At 37.3% G+C, this 24223-nt stretch overlaps 2 protein-coding genes across 2 annotated transcripts; one reads left to right on the top strand and one right to left on the bottom strand.

Annotated features, from left to right (window-relative positions):
* Nucleotides 1-6246: 6246 nt before the first annotated feature.
* On the top strand, nt 6247-11205 carry LOC121742091 (ATP-dependent zinc metalloprotease FTSH 10, mitochondrial-like). Its single transcript, XM_042135128.1, has 8 exons — nt 6247-6444; nt 6568-6820; nt 6909-6980; nt 7425-7558; nt 8542-9039; nt 9132-9899; nt 9998-10225; nt 10549-11205. The coding sequence occupies exons 1-8, from the start codon at nt 6394-6396 to the stop codon at nt 11026-11028; spliced, it is 2484 nt and encodes an 827-aa protein (XP_041991062.1). The 5' UTR covers nt 6247-6393; the 3' UTR covers nt 11029-11205.
* Nucleotides 11206-12367: 1162 nt separating this feature from the next.
* On the bottom strand, nt 12368-17082 carry LOC121742133 (transcription initiation factor IIA large subunit-like). The gene is made up of 11 exons (XM_042135176.1): nt 16782-17082; nt 16391-16564; nt 16069-16311; nt 15796-15847; nt 15582-15640; nt 14472-14591; nt 13895-14011; nt 13139-13202; nt 12899-13053; nt 12725-12808; nt 12368-12621 (listed from the first exon to the last, which is right to left on the bottom strand). The coding sequence occupies exons 1-11, from the start codon at nt 16902-16904 to the stop codon at nt 12598-12600; spliced, it is 1215 nt and encodes a 404-aa protein (XP_041991110.1). The 5' UTR covers nt 16905-17082; the 3' UTR covers nt 12368-12597.
* Between the last annotated feature and the right edge of the window lie 7141 nt (nt 17083-24223).

Below are 24223 nucleotides of genomic sequence, written 5' to 3'. Positions count from 1 at the left end.
TGGTTTCTTTTAAAATAAGAATTTTAAATTGTGTTTGTGAATGCTTGAAAGGGAGGACACGTGTGGTGTGGAATGGAAGTAATATTTTGTTTTCTTGTTCAATTGTTTATCCTAATTTATTGAGGTGTTGTTTAAAGAAAAGGGGTGTACTGCACGTGCATATTGAAAGGGAGAGTAGGCGTGAGAGAGTTTAGAGGGAGAGAAGGAGAGTCTCTGATTTAGGAAGAAGATTTGAGTTTCTGTTTTGGGATTTTAATTTGGGATTGAGATAGAGAGAGAGTTATGAGAATGAAGACAAATGGTTTGTGATGGCGGGGAGTTTGCAGTACTTACTTTCTTTTTTTTAATTGTTTGCAATGTGTTGAATAGGGAGTATAATATTAATTTCCTGTTTCTTTATTTTGTTTGATTGTAATTGTGTTGCAACGGCAGTTTGGAGTATATTTAGTGATGGGTTGGAGATCCATGTTTATAGAGTTAATTAATTTAGGTCAAGTATTTTCCCCGCGCTGATGCTGATCCAAGTATTAGTATAGGAGAATCTAGAAACCTTTCTAAGAGGAGATGAGGAATAATACGAGCACACACGTAGGATCCATGCATTCTAATTAGATGTTTTCCTGAGTTTGATGAGTTTATTATTTTATTTCAAAAGGGTTTTCTTTCGCAAGCGAGTAAGGCGAAGTGAGAGTTTTCAAGTTAAGAATATTAAGAGAACGAGGTGGGCTTTCTAACTAAGTATTTTGTGGGCTTTCTATCCTACATTAATGTGTAGGCTTACTTTTAAATTTACGCAATATTTTTCAAGTATGAGTTATGTGCTTAAATTCCAAATATATTGTGTCATGCCGTATTTTGTTTTTGAGGATGTGCCTATTTGATCGCCCTAGTGGGGAGTGAGTCCCTACTAGAAGTTATGAGTTTAATCGAATTCGGGTTTGTCTAGGGAGTGAGTCCCTATTCAAGCTAGTGTACACAGAGGGGATCGTGCGCTATCTTTCGAGTTGGCCGGTCCAGTGATCGAGAATGTGGCCACATTCTCGTTTCACATATGAGGTTCAGATATGGTACGAGGAGAGAGAAAAATGGGCTGCGCGGCCATACTTTTGAGCGAGAAAATGTTTTGGTGACTTGGTCTTTTATAAAACCCCGAGTTCACTTTTAAATGCTGACACAATATTTTATGAAAATTATTTTGACATGTGTTCATTGGGTACATCAAGTACTCTGCCCTGCATTTCTGTTTAAAAATGTGCAGGTTGAGTGTGACGGGTGCGGTGGGTGTTGAGCAAGATCGTTGAAGAAATTTAAGTATCTAGAATGTGTCATGTCTTCACACGTGGCATATTCCTTCTCTCAAATGCTTCCGCTGAGTAGTTGTCATTCTTGTGAGTTCTTGTATCGCTGAGATAATATTCATTTTTGAGTTGTTGATTGTTGAGATACTCTGATTTTATTCGAGCTATTCCCATTTGTTTCGAGCTATGGTCAAGTTGTGTTGTTTTCCCCTTTCTTCCCCGCTTCTTTAACCCTTCCCTAGTCGCGATCAACCGTGTTTTCTATCCTTAGAAAATGTGGGCGTGACAATGATGTCACATTTTGGGCAACGAACAACATCAGATTATACTAAATTAAATAATTGAATATGTCGAGTTAAGATTTATATTACAGCATGTTAGCATCAAAGTGTTAATTGGTTACAAAATCAAAACAAATAATGTAATTTAGTGATTTGTAAACAGATTTTAAAGTGAGTATGAAAAATCAAAATTGACGAAAGTGAATTTAAAGGCAATTTACCCATACATTTTAATTGAAAATATAATTTTAAAGTTTAAATTGTCCAATAATTTAGCCTATCAAACACTTTTAGTTTTAACTTATACTAGTAGTACTATTTAATCTTTGAGTGAACTATAAAATAAGAATCTGGGCAATGCACTTCGAACGTCTCAGATGTCTTAGTTCAAAACGTATCTCCAAAGGGATCTAATTTAGGGGTAATCACATTTCAGTTTTTTTTTAAACTATTTTCAGTCATATTTTGCTCTGTTTTACATTTATGCTACTCGAAGGCATTTCAGGTTTTTCATTGAACCACATGTGCTTAAGACGTGACGTGACATAACATAATACTCCCTCCGTCCGGCTAAGATAACACATTTCTTAGTCGACACAGAATTTTAGGAGTTGTTGGTTAATATGGTTAATTGGAGAGAGAAAGAATGAATGTAAGTATTAAATGAAGAGAGAAAGAGAGTTGATTATTTAATTAAATAGAGAAAAAATGGTTTGATATATTAAAGATAGTTGATTATTTTTGTGGGACGGATGAAAATGGAAAATGCACATATTTTTATAGTACGGAGGAGTATCATTTTAGGTTCAAACATTATTAAAACATTTTAAACATCTCATAAAGTGCAAAGTCTTTTTGTACTCATTAAACAATATGAGATATTTGTTCTTCTTTCTGCAATTATCACTACACATTATATAAAGAGGTGATTCAATGCTCCATATTTGAAACTTCTAATCCTTTTAAATTAGTATGCATTTTTTTTCCATTGATAATATTAAAATTTTCTATATCATTATGTATGCATTAATATTTGTACAAATTAAATTTATCGCACTAACTTTTTCTTTTAATTATATAGGGTGTATATTGTCTAAATTTTTTATAATTGATTTTTAAGTATTAATGTTTTAACATGGAATGATATTATATACTAGTACTCCTATATTATTTGATATGTTTACTTAGTAGGAGTACCTTATGAGATGTTATAGTAATGTGTGTACTTAGAATCATATTATCTACTTAAACACCTTTAGTTCAATGAAAAAGATTGAAATGCTCTCGAGTGACATAAATGTAAAAAATGACATAAAGGACCAAAAATAGTGAAAAATAACTCGAAATGTGATTTTCCTAAGTTTATATCCATATGGAGGTATGTTTTGAACCATCATTTTACTAATATTGGGATAAAGTTGAGATATTAGTAAATGTTAGATTTATGACGATTTCTATTTCGGTTAAAAAAGAGTAGGCATTATTTGTTTAATAAAAAATGCACAAGGGGAGTCTTATGTGTAATTGTGTCCCACAATCTTCATTAAACTCTGATTCTAAACACACTGGTATCACGCCACAGATTAATATATTTTTAAAATATTAATTTTCAATTTTAAATTAATTAAGTAAAATTAGAATCAATATTAACAATGAACAATATGAGTAACAATTTTAGTTATATGAGAAACAAATATATATATATATATATATATATATATATATATATATATCAATATTGAAGCATAATAAATTTGAAACAAATAACATAATATAATGTTTAAACATTAAATCATGGAGTATGAAGATAAAAATCTATCACAATAAAGAATTAAACACAATGGATAATTACTCATCATTTTTAAAACTTCTTTATACACTACATTAACTTTAAAATTAAAATCAATCTCATCATTATAAACTAAAACCTTCAATTGTTCACAATTCGTCACTCTTCAACAAAACTTATAGGTAAAATAACTCGTTTGTCATCTTTAAAGCCGCCGGCCTCACCTAAAACTACAATAAAATACGGAACAAAATCAATAATCAATATGTATTAAAACGATCATCCGTAGAGCAAAGCATAAGACGAGACCCATGAAAGTACACAATCGAACAATTCACACCACATGCATTTGATGAAAGGACAAAAAATATTTTTATTTGGAATTCTAATCAAACGTTTAAACCAAATTTAAATGACATAGTAAAACCTCCCACTCACTCCACTTAATCACACGTGACATAGTAAAACTTCTTGCTCACTACACTTAATCACACGTTTAATGGCCTTCAAATTATATATATTTAATTTAATATAATTTTTTAAATTAAATGGCAATCTTGTAAATTTCTTCAAAACTCTTCTTTTATATATATTGTATTGATACGTGATCACAGACATAAAAATCAACAAAATTGAAAATATATTAGTACTGTATTAAAAGATCGAGTCTCTCATACGAAACTTAATGTGGCACTTTCAAATATCACAACAAATAAAACATCTATTAAGACATACAAATGTGTCACAACATGTCTTCAAAATAGATAATGCACAGTACTATTAGAAAATTTCAAAGTATCACTCACTATAGGTAAAACACCTACAGTATTATAAGTGTCTTGGAGCACACGATATATGTAAGTTTTTGTACTGTACAAAGTAAGACAGTCTTTGTTAGGGTATTCACATGCTTTACTTGCTTCATGCGTATTCATGATCATAAAAATGAATCGTCTATATTCTCAATCCCACTAATAATTTTATGCGTATTTAAAACTAGAGGGAACATCATTTTAGGTCTACGAACTTTGTCAAAGTATCATTTTAGGTCTGTGAACTTTGAAAATATCATTTTAAGTCCGTGAACTTTGAGTTAGTATCATTTGAGGTACTTTTTACTATTTCTAAGTTTTTTTGAACGAAAATACCCCCAATACCTTAAAGTGTATATATTTTTAATAAATTTATCATATACTCATATTTTTTTATAAATATCTTTACAATATATTTTTGACAAATTTTCTAAATATAATTTGACCTTAAATATTATCACTTAATTTTGTGACATGCAAGTAAAATTGTTTCTTCAATTTTTTATATTATTTTTTTTTAAATTGAATAAAGAACTTTTCTTAATAATAAAAAATTGAATAAAGATCTTTTTATAAATATCTTTACAATATATTTTTGACAAATTTTCTAAATATAATTTGACCTTCAATATTATCATTTAATTTTGTGACATGCAAGAAAAGATCTTTATTCAATTTTTTATTATTAAAGAAAATTTCTTTATTCAATTTTTAAAAAAATTAATATAAAAAATTGAAGAAGCAATGTTACTTGCATGTCACAAAATTAAGTGATAATATTTAAGGTCAAATTATATTTAGAAAATTTATCAAAAATATATTGTAAAGATATTTATAAAAAAATATGAGTATATGATAAATTTATTAAAAATATATACACTTTAAGGTATTGGGGGTATTTTCGTCCAAAAAAACTTGGAAATGGTAAAAAGTACCTCAAATGATACTAACTCAAAGTTCACGGACCTAAAATGATATTTTTAAAGTTCACAGACCTAAAATGATACTTTGACAAAGTTCGTAGACCTAAAATGATGTTCCCTCTTAAAACTATTACGATTATAAAAGACTCATCAGTACTACTGATTATTTCAATAAACAAAGAATAAATTTGTCCCGTAAAAATCTAACCGATTTGTATTCATATAAGGGCATCCGCGGGGTGCGGATGTCCCGGCGGACATCCCTGCGAACATCCCAAAAACACCTTCTGCCACGTCATAAGGACTTCCCACTGCACTACCACGTCATAAGGACTTCTCACTGCACAGTGGCGGACATCCCCGACGGACTTCCCACAATAATAAAAATTCACAAATTCACCAAATTAAACAATTTACCGAATTAAACAATTTTGACACGAATACGGAGAAAATGCAACCACTTTATTTTTAAAAAAATTACATAATTATTAAAAAAACATACATAATTTCTAAAAAAATACATAGTTAAAACAAAAATATATAGTTCGACGAGCCGTATATATTGTTGGTTATTTTAGTGTAATTGGATTAACTTGATTGATCAATATTGTCATAATGAGACATCATATAAGTTTGGAAGTGCGGAGCGCACGCTTGTTTGAATTCATTATGATTAAACGGGGGTTCGGGGGCAGCGCCCCGAGTAACGGGGTCCAAGGGGCTTTCCCCTTGGAAATTTTTTTATTTCCATTAAAGTTGCTGTGTAGAAAATTCATCCGGAAATATAATTTCTGATAGTCGAAGGACTGATTAACAATGTTCGAAACTCCTTAAAAATCTCCCTAACATATATAGAGTTTTTTAAAAAAATAAAAAATCGGGACGTCCGTGCGGCGTCCTTCGTGTCGAAGCAAGGGCGGACGTCCGCGCGGACGTCCCAGGAATGCCGCGGAACTCCGGTGTCCGCAGCGGATGTCCGTATCCATGCCTCTCGCGCCTAATAGCGGATGTCCCGCGCGGACATCCGGCACGCCAATTGAACGTCCGTCGGGACGGACTCTATTGCGGATGCTCTAATCAACCCGTAACTTTCTTCATCTGTCAAAATTGCCCCAAAATTAATACTACTAAATCGTTCCATTTCTAATTTCGTGCAATCAGAATATCATCAAAATTGATAAAACCCTACGCATAATATATCTAATCTCAATCCATCACACCCGGTTTCCTCACTGATTTTTTCGAAGAATTTAGGGAAGAAGAAAATTGACGCGAATCGCTAATTGCAAAATGATCCATTCCAGAATCGGAGCTTCGCTATCTCGCTCCTCTCGTTACAGAGTATGCGATTCTCACTTTGTAATTTTGTTTTCGACTCCATGTTCTTATCGTTTCTGTATATTTTGTTACGATTTTTTGTTCGCCCAGAATGTTTAGTGGAATTTGGCCATTTTGTGTGTGCAGAATCTGATTAACGGAGCTAGAAAGGGGAGGCCCCTCATTTGTAATAAAGAGAGTTTGGGAGCTCCGGGTTCAGATAGTTTGGATGGCTATCTCAATCAGTTTGAAGGGAAGTTAGAGTGCCTGAGAGGCTATTTAGCTGCGGCTGGAGCTAATAGAGGATCAGCTTTTGGGGCATCTTTTTCAGATTTTAAATACCTAGCTGGAAATCCCGGAATTAATAGATTTTTCTCTAGTAAAGCGCCAAAGAAGAAGAGTAAGAAACATAGTTTCTTCCAAATTGACAGCTTATGATCCCGTTCTCTGTTACATTGATACCGCTTAGTGTTGTTCCTGTTTTGCAGATTACGAGAATTTTTATCCCAAAGACAAGAAGGAGATTCCGAAAAAGAGTGAGCGGAAGTCTGAATCAAAAGGTTTGTGGTCGCTTGTATTTTTTATAATGAATAGATTACTTGTGGAAAAAAAATTAGTGACTTTCGTTATCAATCATACTGGAATGACATAGAGGTCCAAACATCACATTCTCTCCAGTTAATAGACATGTTTTGTTTCAAAGAAAATATTTTTTAGTCTATTCCTAAAATCCGACGATTTGAACTTACTAGAGATTAAATGTTTCCATAGTTTCATTTGTCTCTGTACAGTTTTATCACAAATGCGTCACTATGTTGATAGTTGAGTTCATTTGATCATTATTGTTGATCGTACAGGCCATAAGGCTATTTATTGAATGAAAATTATTTCAGATGTTGGGATGGAAGTTTTTGCTTGCACAATTTTGACAGTCCAAATATTGTCCTAATATTGCACGGAACTTTCTCAGTTGAGTTTTCTGATTAAACTAATTATATCTTTAGAGGAAGGGAAGAAATCTGAGGATGAAGGCAACAGTATGACATTTACTATGGACCTCCAGAATATAATCGCTTCTTTACTGGTTATTGGGTTGTTCTCTTCAGCAATGTCGTCAAAGCCGAATGCAGAGAAACAGGTTTGCAATTAGCCTAGTTTCTAGTTAGGGCAATTTATTTGTTGTTATGGTATTACCGTATTGAGAATACAATTAGTCAATTAAAACTAATATTTGAACCTCCAAATTTTTGTGAACATGCACTTGTGTTTCTTTACTAATTCTGTTCACAGTTTCAATTGAATGCATTTTGGTTATCATCCGTCTTTCTTCATTCTATGACTACTTCATTCTCATTTAACTGGAAAAAATTGTATTTTAAGTGCTCTAGGCTTATGAGTCTGTTTTCTATGCTTTGCTTTAGATCTCGATTGTTCAGGAGCAATATAATTGGTGTAGTTTTGAGTCTCTGACCTATCAAATTCTTATATGATAAATTTCGAACATTCTGAAAATTGATAATCAATCAGGTAGGTAATAGAGTAATAGAATGGTGCTACTCTTGTATTTCTTTGTAGATATTATCTTTTTCTATTTTTCTATCCCCTCCACTAAGTGCAAATATGAACCGTATTTTCCACGTTTGGTTGCAAATATGAATGCATTTTCCACTTTTGGTAAGCGTTTCCTAGCACTAATATTTAATTATGGATTTCTTGAGGTCGTGCTATCAATCCTAAGTGAAACAAAAATTGCTTTAAATAGGAAAATTTGTTACAAAATTGCATCTTTGTTATTTTATGTGATGCTCGTTGAATTTGTTTTAACATAGAAAAACATGCGTAAAAGTCTTAATTACGTTATCTACGAAAACTAAGCAGTTGAAGGTCATATAATATCTATCTGTTATTTTCCTTTAGGTTGATTATCTAAATATATTTTTCGATCTTTACTTGTTTAGTAATTATGTTCCCTGTACCAGCCGTATAAAAGGTTTGCAGTTTCTCATACCAGATTAGGTGGCGTACTTTGATGTTGTATGGTGTGATTTTTTTTATTCGGTTTCTGTGGGATTTCATTATTATCGTAGTGTATTAATTTATCATTGCATTATTAACTTGCAGATTAGTTTCCAAGAGTTCAAAAATAAGCTTCTGGAACCAGGTTTAGTCGACCATATTGTTATTTCAAATAAATCTGTTGCCAAAGTTTATGTAAGAAGCTCGCCGCAGAATCTTAGTGGCAGCACTGATTCAACTGAAGGATCTGACTTTGATACTCCGGTTAGCGACACACAGCCAAAAGCAAAAACAAGTCAATATAAATACTACTTCAACATTGGAAGTGTTGAAACATTTGAAGAAAAATTGGAGGAAGCCCAAGAAGCATTGGGCATCGACCCACATGATTATGTACCCGTTACATATGTTTCTGAAGGGGCCTGGCTCCAAGAGTTGATGAGGTTTGCTCCCACTCTTTTGTTATTGGGATCACTTTTCTTTATAAGCCGGAAAATGCAAGCTGGATTCGGAGTAGGTGGTGGTGGCGGAAAGGGTGGCCGTGGAATCTTTAACATTGGGAAAGCTCACTTTACGAAGATGGATAAGAACGCAAAAAATAAGGTTTTCTTTTTATTTGCTATCTCATTTTCATTATAAGGAGCCAGTCTGATGCTAAACATTATTGTTCTAACTTTCTCTTATCTGCATTCCAGATTTACTTCAAAGATGTTGCTGGCTGTGATGAAGCAAAACAAGAGATTATGGAGTTTGTACATTTCCTGAAGAACCCAAAAAAGTATGAGGAACTGGGGGCCAAAATACCTAAAGGAGCTCTATTGGTTGGACCTCCTGGGACTGGTAAAACGCTCCTAGCAAAAGCTACAGCTGGTGAATCTGGTGTGCCTTTTCTGTCCATATCTGGCTCTGATTTCATGGAGATGTTTGTGGGAGTTGGGCCCTCGAGGGTAAGAAGCTTGTTCCAAGAGGCAAGGCAATGCGCACCTAGTATCATATTCATAGATGAGATTGATGCAATTGGTCGAGCAAGGGGACGTGGGGGGATGTCTGGTTCCCATGATGAGCGTGAAAGCACTCTCAACCAGTTGCTTGTGGAAATGGATGGATTTGGAACAACTGCTGGTGTGGTTGTTCTTGCTGGCACCAATAGACCAGATATCTTAGACAACGCGTTGTTGAGACCTGGTCGATTTGATCGGCAAATTAGCATAGACAAACCAGATATCAAGGGTCGGGAGCAAATATTCCAGATCTATCTGAAGAAGATTAAACTTGACAATGAACCTTCTTACTTCTCTCAGAGACTAGCAGCCCTCACTCCTGGATTTGCAGGTGCAGATATTGCAAATGTTTGCAATGAAGCTGCTCTAATTGCTGCTAGATCTGAGCAAGCAGAGGTGAAAATGGAACATTTTGATTCAGCTATAGACAGAATTATCGGTGGTCTTGAGAAGAAAAATAGGGTAAGTTGAAGACAGCTGGTTTTGTCTTGAATATTTTGCAAAATTCTATCATATGATAAAATTATTGGATAATTTTGGCTTGTTTGTGCTTGGAACAGGTTGTAAGTAAGATTGAACGCAGGACCGTAGCCTATCATGAATCAGGTCATGCTGTGGCTGGCTGGTTTTTAGAACATGCAGAACCCTTGTTGAAGGTCACTATCGTTCCTCGTGGTACTGCTGCACTTGGCTTTGCTCAATATGTTCCTAATGAGAATCTTCTCATGACGAAAGAGCAGCTTCTTGATATGACTTGCATGACTCTTGGTGGACGGGCAGCTGAACAGGTACCCCACTTTTCACGTATGGAATTTTATTGTTTTCATTGTATAATCTGGGAGAGGTTTTTCAGACATTTGGAAACAACAGAGCCCCCTTTGCCTCAATACGATTTCCTTATTTTTAACTTCATATCTATATCTGGGTTGTTTACATGAAATTCTATTACTCAATAAATTATGACCAATAAAGAACAGCTTCTAGTTAGGTTTTAGATTCAACTATTCTATTTTATTGAGTAAGCATATATAAGTATCTCTAAATATGAGCACTCATTACCCCCGTCACTGTGAGTTTATATAATGGTGCAAAATTTCTTGTCCAACTCTAGGTGATGCTGGGAAAGATATCAACTGGAGCTCAGAATGATTTGGAGAAGGTCACCAAGATGACGTATGCACAAGTAGCAGTCTATGGTTTTAGCGATAAAGTTGGACTTCTCTCTTTTCCCCAGAGGGATGATGGATTCGAGATGAGCAAGCCCTATAGCAGCAAAACAGCCAATCTGATAGACACTGAAGTCCGCGAATGGGTGACAACGGCGTACAAACGGACAGTTGAATTAATTGAGGAGCGCAAGGAACAAGTGGGTAAGATTGCGGAGTTGTTACTGGAAAAGGAAACTCTTCACCAGGAGGACATGGTGCGCGTGCTGGGTGAGAGACCTTTCAAACCGGCGGAGAGGACAAATTACGATAGATACAAGGATGGATTTGCAGAGGATGAGAAGGAGCAGAGCGTGGAGGTTATTGAAAGTACATCTGAGGATGATGGAGCTGCGCCGCTTGCACCGGAGGCTGTCCCAACGTAGCATTTGGTTGGTTTATTGTTTGATGATAACGAATTCGTACTGAGTAACTAAATTGAATCGATTTCTTTTTTGTTTCTTATGTATATTCAAATTTCAATATATGGGGATGCGACTCTGCCTCATTGGATGGGCCAACGGCATTTTTCCATGTCAGTGGGAGACGTGAGGTTTTCTTAATCTTATATTTTTCCAACTTGTATTATTGTTTCTCTTTTAAATGGGAAATTATTAGTGCATTGGCTGTCAAATAAATTCTGGAAATAAGTAATCACAATTTGGATTCCAAGAATTTATACTGAAAAACGTATTGATGTTTTTGCCAGGATTCAGCAATTAAAATCACAAAAACATTATTTTGACACCATATTTTTTCCAATTGCAATTTCTTTCGAAATTTTAAAATTTGAAAAACGGCCGGACGCATGTATGTAGCTTCTTTCATCAAGTGGTTAGGCCATCCACTACGCGTGGCGGGACGCGATGTCTGGCCACGCGCCGAGGCGATGTGGCGAGCTCCCGATGCATGCGTGACGCCCTCTCGCTGGCCCGCGAGTGGGCGTCTTCACGGATGACGCAATAATTCATTTTTTTTTAAATTCGAATTAAAAAAAAATAATGTCATTTTGGGAAAAAAAAAATTTAGCGTCGCCCACGCCCAACTCCAAGAGGATCTAATTAAACACATTTAGGAAAACTTTGGCGGAGAAAATTAAATTATGTCATTTTATTTTTTTAGGATTTTAATTATGTCTTTTTTCTATTTTTTTGAATTTTAAGTTGTAATGTTGTTTTAATTTTAATGAAGTGTGTTTTTTTAATTGAATTTGTTGGAAAAAAATTAAAAAATGAAATTGAATGAATAGTAATTTAAGGGACGGTTAAGGGAAGGAGTGTTGCAGGTTCGTCCCTTAGTTAAGGGATTGAGTAAAAAGTACAGTGGGCCCCTCAAATAGTAGTTTAAGGGACGGTTAAGGGACGGTGGAGGGACAGCGTGGTGGATGCCCTTAAGATTAAGGCCATTTGCTACTTTGCTTTTAATCCATCCCCTGGGCTAGATTTGAATTTAACACCAGTCTCATAATTTAGTGCAGTAAATTTTTTGTTGTCATGCCAGTCTTATTTCAGTCACAGTTTTTGCAATGAAATCAGCTTCTTTTAACCCAACTTAAGCAACTATTCAACTTTTCAATTTCATTAGTGTTTTTTTTATTCTCCAATATTATTTATTTAAATTTACACATCATGGCGTTGCTCTCAAAGTCTTACAACGTCGACGTGTCCTTGTAAATTACTTTGCTATAGCATCGACATCGAATTAAAAATAAATTAATACTTAAAATAAACTCGAATTAAAAGGAATAAATAAGATTAAGATAGCAATAACATATATCCGAGTACACAAAAATTAAATTATACAACGATCCTTTTAAAGTTATAAACTCGTAGTTGGAGCCAAGATCTCCCTTCTCTGTACATTGTGACCATCGAAACATTTCCCCTCACTAATTTGCGTTCCGTACAAGAGACCAAATACAATGTGAATAACCAATCTTGTTCTCTCCAACGAAATCAGAAGTCGAATTCTCCCGTCGCCTGGTGAAAGCCCAATACCCAAACCACTCAGACAAAACATATGCACAAATAAAGAACACGTAAGAGGAGCGAGCATCCGCGAAAAATGGTAAGGAATCCTAACCTTGTTGAACAGAATGTCTTTGTTATTTACGCGCATAATGCCATCCTTCAGTGTGCACTTCCACCTGCTCTTGGTTCTTGTCACCTGTATATCATACAAGCATATCTTAAGGAAGAGATAACCGTCATTGAAGAAAAACCCAGAGTAAAAAATATGATTTTGCAGGCTCTGTACCTTGTCGAACTGAGCTAGAACTAGATGTGCTGTGTTTACATCCTCCCCCTGTTCCAGATCGTCCAACTCATCATCGTCGTCTTCATTTAAGGGTTCATCATCGTCGTCATCGACAGGTTCATTTGGAATGGGAGCAAGAGTTGCTGCTTGCATATCTAGAAATGCAGATGGTTTCATCTTAACAATGGTCATTAACAGTTCTGACATGTGGGGAGGCATTAAATTTAGGTGACAACTTACCATTGGGCATAGGCGTGTTCACTATGTTGTAGTCTTCATTGATGACTCCTTGATAATTGTATATCTTTCAAGAGACACGCAAGGAACCAAGTTAGTATAGAAAAACATACATTTAAAGAGAGAAGAGTAATAATCAATTTAAAATATGTAAAGGGTATAAATAAGAATATAAGTGATACAAATGGAATGAATTCCATCAGGCATGTATAACCCATAACTTTACAGGAGTAGTTTCTAAGAAGAAGTCAAACTGAAGGTTGGCCGTTGTGTTAAGTAATCCTATTTTCTGACAGAAAGATAGTCGTGCAAACTTCACTTTTCTATAGGACCATAGTGAGAATCAACTCGCAGACAACTACAAGAGATATCCTGACATGTTAGTATGTTGCTATCTATCAGATCACTGAATTGTGCTTCTATAGTTAGAAAAGAGTGGGAAAAGACTGAAACCTCCATTTACAGCAAATCACATTGACACAAAGTAAGCAAAATGTCAACAAAGATAAATACAAAGTTTTGCAGCATCAAACAACCGGTTCTGGAATCAGAGAGGCACAAAAACCGCTTATATGAAGCCCTTACAACAGATGTCAAACCCCCCACCCCATGGCAGTAGCCCTTCAGAAAATTGCAAAGGAGCAAAACAAAGGATGTCGACAAGTAGGTGGCTATCAAAATCTAAAGAGATTCACCGAATTTAAATGCAGGCTAGTTCAAATGCTACAACCAATAAGACTCGCACAGAGGTAAACTCACATTGGGAGTAGAAAGCGCATCATCGTATGGATCCGGTATGGGTCCATCCAACTGAGGAATCCTACAAGACAGTGATCCTTTTTGAACAGGTATTTGTACAATGCTCCCTGGACCCACCTGCCAAAAGTATGAAGTGACAGTTACAAATAGAGGAAAATAAATGTTCTAAATCAAAATGCCTGACAGTCCAATAAAAAGGTTAGCACAGCAAAGACAAGGAAATCATCACAGATCAAAATCAAATCCTAATTTTCCAGGGTTATAATGTCTACTAATTATTTCTATGTATTCATAAGTCTACCATGGATAACTTCTTGTGTATAAAAATATACATCGTGCATGAGAACCCACTTGTATAAAAAGGATGAATGTGGACAGCCTCATTAATCCAGAATGGTTTGTATTAACAATCTTCTACTTCTCAAATAACGATTTGAAATAATAAGACCAAAATAGGGGTTTATTCAGGAATCAGGAACCACGCATTCTATCAATCAACTGCCTGGAGGCTGGTTACTGTGACAACTTAGTGGCAACATTACTGTTGCTAGTATGTGGCTTAGAATCAAAACTTCACCTTTAACACCTCAGGTAAAACATCTCCAGCTCCATCCTGTTGGGGGATATATCCACCAGAATGATATTGTGGAGGAATGTCCTCACGTTTTCGTTTTCCAGAAGGCATCAAGAAAAAATCCTGCATTGAGTTCTTCACTATTATATCCTTTACTGAGTGAAATGAAATAACAATTTACATCATTGGTTTCACATAAACAGATCAAGAGTGATGGTGGGAATTTATAAAATCAGCATGCACAGGATAAGCTTGCTCCCAGTTTCTGGGATATACAACAATCAAAATCTTCAAACAGAATACCAGAAAGAGGGTGGGTGACAGCTGAATTAGTTAATTTGCAGATCGTCGTTGCAGCAAAATATGTGGGACAATAGTTGACATAATACTATCAAGGGATGACAGTAACTTCGTATTTTCATGACATCACTTGTCAATGGATTAATGCCATGTCCTACAAACTTGGAAGAAACGATTCAATTGTCAATGAGGCGAACAGTTTCCAACATCTAATTTTATGTTCCTCATACATGCACTTAAAATGCAATGAACTCCCTATCTGGTCACTGTAACTAAAGTACGGGTGTCTAGCAAGATACGATAGAGCAGCACATACTTAATCACCAGGGAATGGGTAACCTACCGAAAAAGGACATAAGCACGCTTACTGGGATTACTGGTACACGAACTAAATAAAACACCACCACATGACATGTATTATTCAATTAACTGAATCTCTTTCCCACTATGAAGGTGATTTACTTTTGATGTTCTGCTGTCTAAATTCTAATTAGAATTTGCATGTAGTTGACCAATAAAAGAAGAGCAAACAATGGGTATTTATACAGTATTATCTTTAAAAGTAATGCCAAACTAAACAATTAGATGCGATAGAAGAATACTTCAGAGAGAAAATTCCACTTTAACCTTTACAAAAAGAGATTGTTTTTCGAACTTCTAGCAAGGAAATAGGACAATCCAATTTGCATAGATGAAATGTTTGTACATGGTTAATTTTTTCATATAATAGGGCCTATATATTATCTGTTTACGATTGATTGGGCTACACTCATTACAAGCTTGAAATAAAGATGAACTCCAAATGACACCAACCTGAGTTGGTGGATGATTGGGCGCTCCCTTGTCACCCTCCTCCCGACCTTCCACATAAGCTACAACAAAAGACAAGTTATATATGAAACTAGTGAAGATTACACTGCCTTCCAACAATTTATAAAGTCTTTTAATATACTGTCACCAACTCCATCTACATAGTTACTTAGGGCAGAGACAATGCATTGTTATAAATCTTCACCATCACACTCACCAACATTCACATCAAGAGGTGGCCTTTGACTCAACCAAGTTGAAGGTGGTTGCTGCAAGAGTAAAATATAGATTTCAGTTGAACTATGACTACCTACCACCAAAAGGTAAAGATGGCGCAGAAATTGCTTGCAAACTTATGAAAAAAAGAATCAGAAACATTCTCATCATAAAACAAAAAGGGATAGGCAAATGAGGCAGCAGAAAGCAAGATTGTCAACCAAAAGTGACGGTCACACCCACCACCAGAGAAGAAGGTTCAATATAACGTTACCATATATTGGCTAGGTCTTCCACCTCCAGTTCTCATCTGACCTTCACCACCATTGTCATTATTAGAGGAGTATTCATTGGGGGTTATCGGGGTTCCACCAGTAGGAATGCTGTAGTACGGACTGCTGTCATTTCCAGGAAGAGGAGTTTGAGCTGTTCCAGGAAGGGGAGTCTGAGCTGTTCCAGGCAATGGTGTCTGGGCCATCCCTGGCAATGGCGTCTGCATAGGTGTTTGTAATGGGGTCTGGAAGCCCCAAGCAAAAACATCAACAGTAGAAAACCAAGGCATAACCTTGCAATTAACAATGATACCAAGCACTCACCGGAGGAAAGAGCATATCAGCAGTGGGAGTTTCATACTCCTCAGTGCCTTCATAAGGTACGTTAAGATCATGCACGGGATTAGGCGTCACCGGACCTCCTGCTGCTTTCTGCTTCGCCGACCTGTCTATTGGACCCAAAATAGCGCCAGCGTGCATCATTTTCAGTTCCCATATCTGCAAAATTCGACCAAAAAAAAAAATCAAAAATACTATTCCAGCCCCAGATCCAACAATTTCAAAACCTTGAAACTACTTAATCATCCTTCAATGATATAAATCCCAACACACTTTTAAAACCACACATATTACAAAAAATTCCATCACTAAAGCCTAAAAAGAAGTAAAACAATCCAACATCTCAACATTTAATAGAGAGCGGAAGAAAAATTACTCCTTGGAGTTCAGCAAGGACGTCGTCTCCGGGACCCCCATCGGAGACGAACTCATCTCGGACCTTGTTGATGACGTCCTCGATGACGTGGATGTAGATATTGCTGGTGCCGGTGCTCTCCATTTGTTCGGAAAAATCTAGAAATCGAGCAACGCGAAAGAAGAAGGTCCGAATCGAAAGTGAATTGAATGGAGTGAGGTTTGAATTGAAGGAAATGAAGAGAGAGAAGGGACGATCGCCGGCGATGAGAGAGAAAGTGGGGAGGGGAGGAGCATCAGACGGAACAGAAAAGGAGAATAGAGAGTGGAATATAAATAGGTTTGCATCCGTTTTTATGCTCAATTCCACGTGGCGTCCTATATCTTCTCCAATTTTCCAAAATAAAAGAAGAAAAAAAAAATAAATGCAATGTGAGTGTATAAATTTTAAGTCTATTATTTATTTATAAATTGAAATAAATAGATAAGATGACGGTCTTGTTTACTGGAAGTTGGAAATCTCACCATAAATAAATGCATATGACAACGACTGCGTCTCTAATTCATGATCATACATTTGTAATATAGTACTCCCACTATCTCACATAAGAGTCACACTTTGTAATTTTGATTCATCCCCCACGATAAGAGTCACATTTCATTTTTACTATAAATATTAAGTAGGTCACATATTCCACTATTTCACCACTCACATTTTATTGTAAAATCAATATAAAAAGTGAGTCTCATGTACCACTAACTTTTCCAATCCACTAATTTTTATATTTCTTAAAATCCGTATCCATAATAACAGGGGCTCCTATTGTGGAACGGAGGGAGTACAAATGTACAATGGACCTAACTCTATTTTATTAAGCTAGACAAATTTTAGGGATATTTATATTATTAGTGTCTAGATTTTTAGAAAGAACTGTAATACATTGCTTTTATTTTTCTTACGCATTTTACATTTAGAAGGGAAATAATGGTAGGAGGAACGATGGAATTTTCTAAAATGGATGTTTTCTTCTTCTTCTTTTGCATTTTTTTCCTTCTAGGTCTTGTAAGTCAATCATCACTCCATCTATGTTCTTCATGTCTATCTTTTATGCAAATATAATTTGATCAGAATGAGGAATGGGAGATGGATTTCTCATATGTATGCATCACGTAGCGTTGGTGGATCGGTTTCTGTATAAGCCTTCTTTAGCCTTTTATATAGGGTTTTTTCTTTTTTTTTTTGTTCTAGAATAGAGATATCATTCCTTCAGTGTACTGATTTTTTTTTTTATTCCGGGTTTGGGAGAGACGCATGACCCACATGTGTCTCCTTTTAATGAGACGCATGACGATTATGCGTCTTTTATAAAGACGCATGAGGGTCATGCGTCTATCTTTTTTTTCATTTTTTTTAACGACGCATGAGGGTCATGCGTCTTAGGTAGAGACGCAGCTCCCTCATGCGTCTTTTATTTTTTTAAAATTTTAATAGACGACGCATGATGCTCATGCGTCTTAGGGAGAGACGCATGATGCTCATGCGTCTCTAACTTGCTTAAATCAGTAGCAGGAAGGCAGAATACGCGAGAGAAAGAGAGGCAGACAAAACTCAGCGATTTCCTCGATTTCTTGGCGATTCCCTTCATATTTCGGTAAGTTTCCTTCAATCTTTCAACATTGCTCCCTTATTTGTTGTTTATTTGCATATTATTAGGGTTTTTGATAAATTTATTTTAAACTTACTCAATTAAGGTTTATTGAAAAAAATTGTCTTTAATTGTTGTTGGTTTGTATATATATTTTTGCAGAAATCATGCCAGTATTCGTGAGTTTATATTGGGGGTGGTAGAATAGTTCAACTTCCTCAAGTGGGCATTGGGTATGATCCACCTCGTGCGAGAGCCTCCATCGTATTGAATTCGTGCGTTTCATTCTCTGAATTAGTTGCAATGATATATGCTAAGATAAGGATAGATTCAAATCAACATTCCATCGATATATCATGGAGGCATTGTTTCTTGGGTACCGGTACGAGTTATGTATGTACTGGGGTTGACAGTGATGAAAGTGTGTTGTTTATGTTCAATGCGGCTCTAAATTCTACTCAGCATATTGAATTATTTATTGAGTATTTGCCTGCTGGAAATGCCTTCATCCCACCAATTGTTGAGCATGGTGTTGGATCATCTACGAGGTTTGAACCTATGAGCATTGATTGCGGTATGAATGAGCAAACAGATGTTGCAGATGATGCTGATGTTGGATTGAATACTCAAGAGAATGTACAAGAGCATGCTGATGTTCATGTTGTATGAGGAGACCTTGATCCACCATTGTCGTCATCATCGTCTGATGATATTTTAATTGATGATTCCGGTGCTGACTCTAGTGATGAGGAGGTAGTGTATAAACCCGTCGTGCAAGGTGAACAACCACTTCCAGAATACGTTCACACTGGGTTGAAATATTTTCGCAGACTGCCGAGTGGTCCTTCTGAGGTACCTGAAGTTGGTAATGAACGCAGTACCATGTACTGGGATGAAGAACACCCATATCGGATTAATGCGGGAATAAAATTTGATAGCAAGTTGCATGTGAAGACTGCTATTACTATGTGGAGTCTGAGGCAACACCGACAATTTAGGGTGGTTGAGAGCAAATTAAGAAGGTGGCATGCCGTGTGCAAATATCCAGCAGGGAGGACAGAAGATGGGACAGCTATTATCAGCGAGACCGACGCTGAAAAAATGAATGAATGTCGGTGGGAAGTTTCTGTTACACACATGGCCCATGATGATATGTGGGAGATTAGGAAGTGGTGGGGACGCCATAGTTGTGAAGGCCATCGTAATGATAGAGGACATGCTAACTTTTCATCACCAATGATTGCTTTGTGTATTCGCCATCAGTTGCTAAAAAATGCCGAGTTCAGTGCCGCAGCCGTAAGAAATTTTGTTCATGACAAAATTTCTTGTGGTAATCAGTTATAAGAAGGCATTGTATGCACGGAGAAGGGCTTTAGAGATTGTATTTGGTGGATGAGAGGAGTCATTTAGGGATTTGCCAAGCTACATGCTTGAACTGCAGTATAGGAATCCAGGTACAATCGTTGAGTGGAGGCATAACGAGTTGTTGAGCCAGGGCCGTACTAAAGTCTTCTATTACGTGTTCTGGGCACTTGGACCTGCTATACATGCTTTCCAGGAGTGCCAACCAGTTTTAACAATAGACGGGACTCACCTTCGAGGAAGATTTAAAGGTAAGCTGCTTGTTGCTTGTGGTGTTGATGCTAACAAGAAATGTCTGCCATATGCATGCTGTTGTTGATGAAGAAACTGGCGACAGTTGGGAGTGGTTTTTGGATCATGTCAGAATTCATGTGGTGAAATACCAAAGGGAGGTGTGCATCATTTCGGATAGGCATAAAGGAATCCTTAAGGCTATGCGTTCTGATGAATGGAAAAAGCCGCCGATATGTCACCACAAATTTTGTTTGATCCATGTGAGGAAAAATATCTTGACGAAACTTAAGGGTAAGGGAGCTAAAGCGAAAGGCATGATATGGGCATTGAGTGTCACAACTCAAGTATGCAAATACATGCGAAGGCGACGTGCACTACGGGAGGAAAGTCTTGTTGCGATACACGAGCTCAACAAAGCCAAAAAAGAAAACTTGTCTCTTTGTTACGATGATGAACTGAGATGGGGGGTGCCCTCAACTAACATGTCAGAGAGCTACAACAACGTGTTGAGAGGTATAAGAGAGTTGGCAATTAGAGCTTTGGTTGATCTGACATTTTGGAGAACAGTGGAATAGTGGGCAGATAGAAAGATAGAAATACAACATACCGAAGGTCGGTTCACCCCGTGGGCGAGGGGAAAACTTGCTGCGAATGATGCGAAGGGTGCTGCATTACTGTTCAGTACTTGCCCGAGAACTAGGTCATTACCAAATTCGAAGTTGTCCACATGTCGAAAAGGGACAGGCAAAGGGCAATAACAGACAAGACGTCGAGTTTATGGAGTCAAAGTGCAGTTGTGGGAAGTGGCAGATGTGGAGAGTTCCTTGTTCACATGTGATGTGTAATTTTAGGTTTAATATGATAAGATAATATAACACTCAAGTTCAATTAATTAACCCAAATATTACTACTTCGCTGCAAGATTGCAGGGTCGTGTGTAGTAAATTAAGGTGTCGATCCTCAGGGAAGAAAAGATTATCTAATTCTAAAACAAATAAAACACATACTAAAAGGTATTTTGATTTGAAGATTTTGTTTTCAATATTAAGCTAAAACAATTAAAAGGAATAAAACGAGTAAGACAAATAAAGAGAAGAACTTGTTACTCCAAACATTCACGGATAAAACGGTGATTTATTCTAATAGCCAACTCTATCTTATGAAGTACGGGACTTTAATATCAATTCACGATGCTAGCACTAAACATGCTCGACATACAATAGTTTAAGAATAGTTGAACACATATTCAATAAACCCAACTTCATTAATCTAAGAATCCTACGGATGCGCGAGAATCAAAGATCAATTACTATAAGCTCATGAAATCCATTACCAAATTATCGTCTAAACAACTCTAATTGATAATTCATCGCCACAAGGATCTATCCTATTCAAAGTTAAAGAGACATTTGATTAGGATTATGGTACTACTACTAATGATGCACCAAAAGTAATAGATTCAAACAAGGAAAATTATGGAAACGACGATCTTAAGATAAAGAAGAACATAGATTAAATCACTTGAACAAATTATCCATTTACATGTTTGGAGCAACAATGAAGTTTCTAGCCAAGCATAGTCAAACTAGGAGCAATAGAAAATGGAAGAAAAACCCTTGAAATCATGGTGCTTGAAGATGATAATTTGACTTTGGAGAATTCTTGTTTTTCCAACTAAACAAAACAGCACTTCCACTCCAACTTCACCAATTTGTTTTCTCCAGAATCGTACCCCACCAATCACTCCAACTTAATCTCAATTTTGCAAGTGGAATTCCTCTCAATTGGTTTCTCAATTTTTTTCCGTCGAATTGCTCTCCAGATCCGTCTCTCATTCTGTCTAAAAAAATCATCTCCCCCTAGCACCAGAACCGTCTGCCCCTCTTTCTTCTTTCTTCAGCAAAACTGCCAATAAACTGCCAAATTGCAGTTAGGAGATCCGACGCCCGACCGGGCGTTTTAGAAATGGAAAATCGCCCGACCGGGCGAAGTTTCTGGACTCCGAATGCTTTACTGAAATCGCCCGACCGGGTGTTTTGTAACATACAATCGCCCGACCGGGCGAAGTTTCTGGACTCCTCAAGCGTGCACTTCCGACGAGCTTCTAGCTTTAACATCCCGGGCATGGATCATGTAGATGCATGTAGCTCGATCAGAGGAGATGTGGGCAGAAAGCACCTCCAAATTGTTCTTCTCGAGCATAAAGCAGACGGCGGAGAGGAGGCCGGGGTTTCAAACACTGCACACGCTGATTTGAGCGTCCCTCCCACAAACGTTGAGGATTACATTAGGAGATGTCCATGTGTTGAATTCGGGCCCTGCAAACACCGGGTTCGGGCCCTGCAGCTGCAGTTCCCCTACATATGCTTCTCTCCATTGGATCAAGGATGAATCTTTGAGACTCAGCATCTTTCGTTTCTCCAGCTCCTGCAAAGTGTGCTCTAGTTTCTTTATGTACTTCACAGCTTCAATAATTTACATATAAATGTATAGTCTAAGGGGGAAAAGTATAGGAAATATGCTTCGCATCAACATGCATGCACCGTTGCCAGAGATAGAGGTAAATCTATGTTTGAACTCATTGATAAACACAACCACAAAGCTACATGGGAAGCACAGTACTATGGTAGCTCATTTCAAGCACCAAGGCACGAAGACTATTGGGCAAAACCTGGATGGAAATTGCGTATCACCCCTGAGCAGTTGCTTCCTCGAAAGCGCGGACGAGGCATAACAAGGAGGATTCCTAATCAAATGGATGTCCGCGAGGAAGATGAACCGAGAGCTCCCCGCAAGTGCAGGAATTGCGGCGTAGAGGGGCATGGCCATAGAAATTGCACAGTCGGTCGTGTTATGTAGCAGTTGGTAGCATGTGCAGTGCCGGTATTTTTTCATCTCAATTTTTGATTTTTGTATATTTAAGTTACATTTATTTGTTGGTTCGTTCTATGAGGAAACATACTCTTTCTGTTGTAACAGGACTTGTGTAGGTGACGACACTGTTGGACTATCTTTTGAATGACTTGAAGACTTTGAATGAATGAATTACAGACTTTGTTCCATTATGAATATATTTTATATGTTAACTGTTGTGACATGATTTGTATAGGTCAAGACAGTGTTGGACTATCTCCCTATGAAAATGAAGTCACCAATTGATTTATTAAGTTCTCTTGGAGTTTTTGAATTTAATTGAACTTCACAAAGAAACCACAAACCACAAATTGAAGAAACCACAAAGAAAACACAAAACACAAAAAATAGGGTTATAAATGAGCCACCCGGCCGGGTGGAATTATTGCAAAGGAAATTCACCCGGCCGGGTAGAAGCCGCTGGACTCCTTACAGTATAAATTAGCCACCCGGCCGGGTGGAATTATTACAAAGGAAATTCACCCGGCCGGGTGGAATTCGCTGGACTCCCCACGGTATAAATGAGTCACCCGGCCGGGTGAATTTCCTATGCAATAATTCCACCCGACCGGGTGAATCTACCAGCAATCGCGCGCGGCGTTCGTAGATCGCCCATATCTCTCTCATCTGAACTCCGATTAGGGCGTGTGAGGTACCCACGCCAACTGATCCTACGAACGAAGGCCTCAATGTGGGCATTCTTTCCCACGCCCATAGCTGCAGAAGGATCATAGGCCCGCCCAACTCTTTCCTCTTATCCATGGAAGCCTTGCAGGTAGGCCAATGCCGCACTTCCCCAACTAATAGTCTTCACCTCTTCCGGATCCCCAAGCGCATTCAACCACATAAATGGAACCTTACACCCCGTGGTGTCTGGTAGAATGAGACCTCCTAATAAAATTAGGGCATGGATACGTGCCCTTTGGATGCATACGTACGTAGGTAGGTCATCACCCAGAGGCATCATTGTCTGGTTGATCAGCGCGGTCATCAGCAAACCGCCTTGCTTTGTCTCTGTGGAAGTATCTGGTATCCATCCCAACAGATCGCGGCACTTGCTGGTCCAATCTGGAAAGTTGACATGATAGTCACGCCCTGTGAAAATGCAACCCTCCGCCCTCAAGCCCCAAATGGCTTGCACATCTTCCAAGGTGATCGTCGCCTCACCGATCGGTAGATGGAAAGTGTGCGTCTCCGGCCTCCAACGCTCAATCAAAGCCGTGATCAGCTCATTGTCGACCTTCATGGGCCTCCCACAATCCATCACACCTTTGAAACCAAAGGCGTCAAGCCAATATCTAACATTCTC

The sequence above is a fragment of the Salvia splendens genome, chromosome 1 (assembly GCF_004379255.2).
Source record: "Salvia splendens isolate huo1 chromosome 1, SspV2, whole genome shotgun sequence".
Classification (NCBI taxonomy): Eukaryota; Viridiplantae; Streptophyta; class Magnoliopsida; order Lamiales; family Lamiaceae; genus Salvia; species Salvia splendens.
Note: the sequence above shows the minus strand (reverse complement) of the source record. Positions and strands in the feature narration are given on the sequence as shown.

Excerpts from the sequence above, each read along its gene's own strand:
- LOC121742091 (XM_042135128.1), top strand. The coding sequence starts at position 6,394 with ATGATCCATTCCAGAATCGGAGCTTCGCTATCTCGCTCCTCTCGTTAC. Across the intron at positions 6,981-7,424 it reads GCGGAAGTCTGAATCAAAAG|AGGAAGGGAAGAAATCTGAG; the intron begins GTTTGTGGTCGC and ends TTATATCTTTAG. Across the intron at positions 7,559-8,541 it reads AGCCGAATGCAGAGAAACAG|ATTAGTTTCCAAGAGTTCAA; the intron begins GTTTGCAATTAG and ends ATTAACTTGCAG.
- LOC121742133 (XM_042135176.1), bottom strand. The coding sequence starts at position 16,904 with ATGGAGAGCACCGGCACCAGCAATATCTACATCCACGTCATCGAGGAC. Across the intron at positions 14,592-15,581 it reads CCAATCATCCACCAACTCAG|GATTTTTTCTTGATGCCTTC; the intron begins GTTGGTGTCATT and ends AACTCAATGCAG. Across the intron at positions 12,622-12,724 it reads AAGACATTCTGTTCAACAAG|GCGACGGGAGAATTCGACTT; the intron begins GTTAGGATTCCT and ends GGCTTTCACCAG.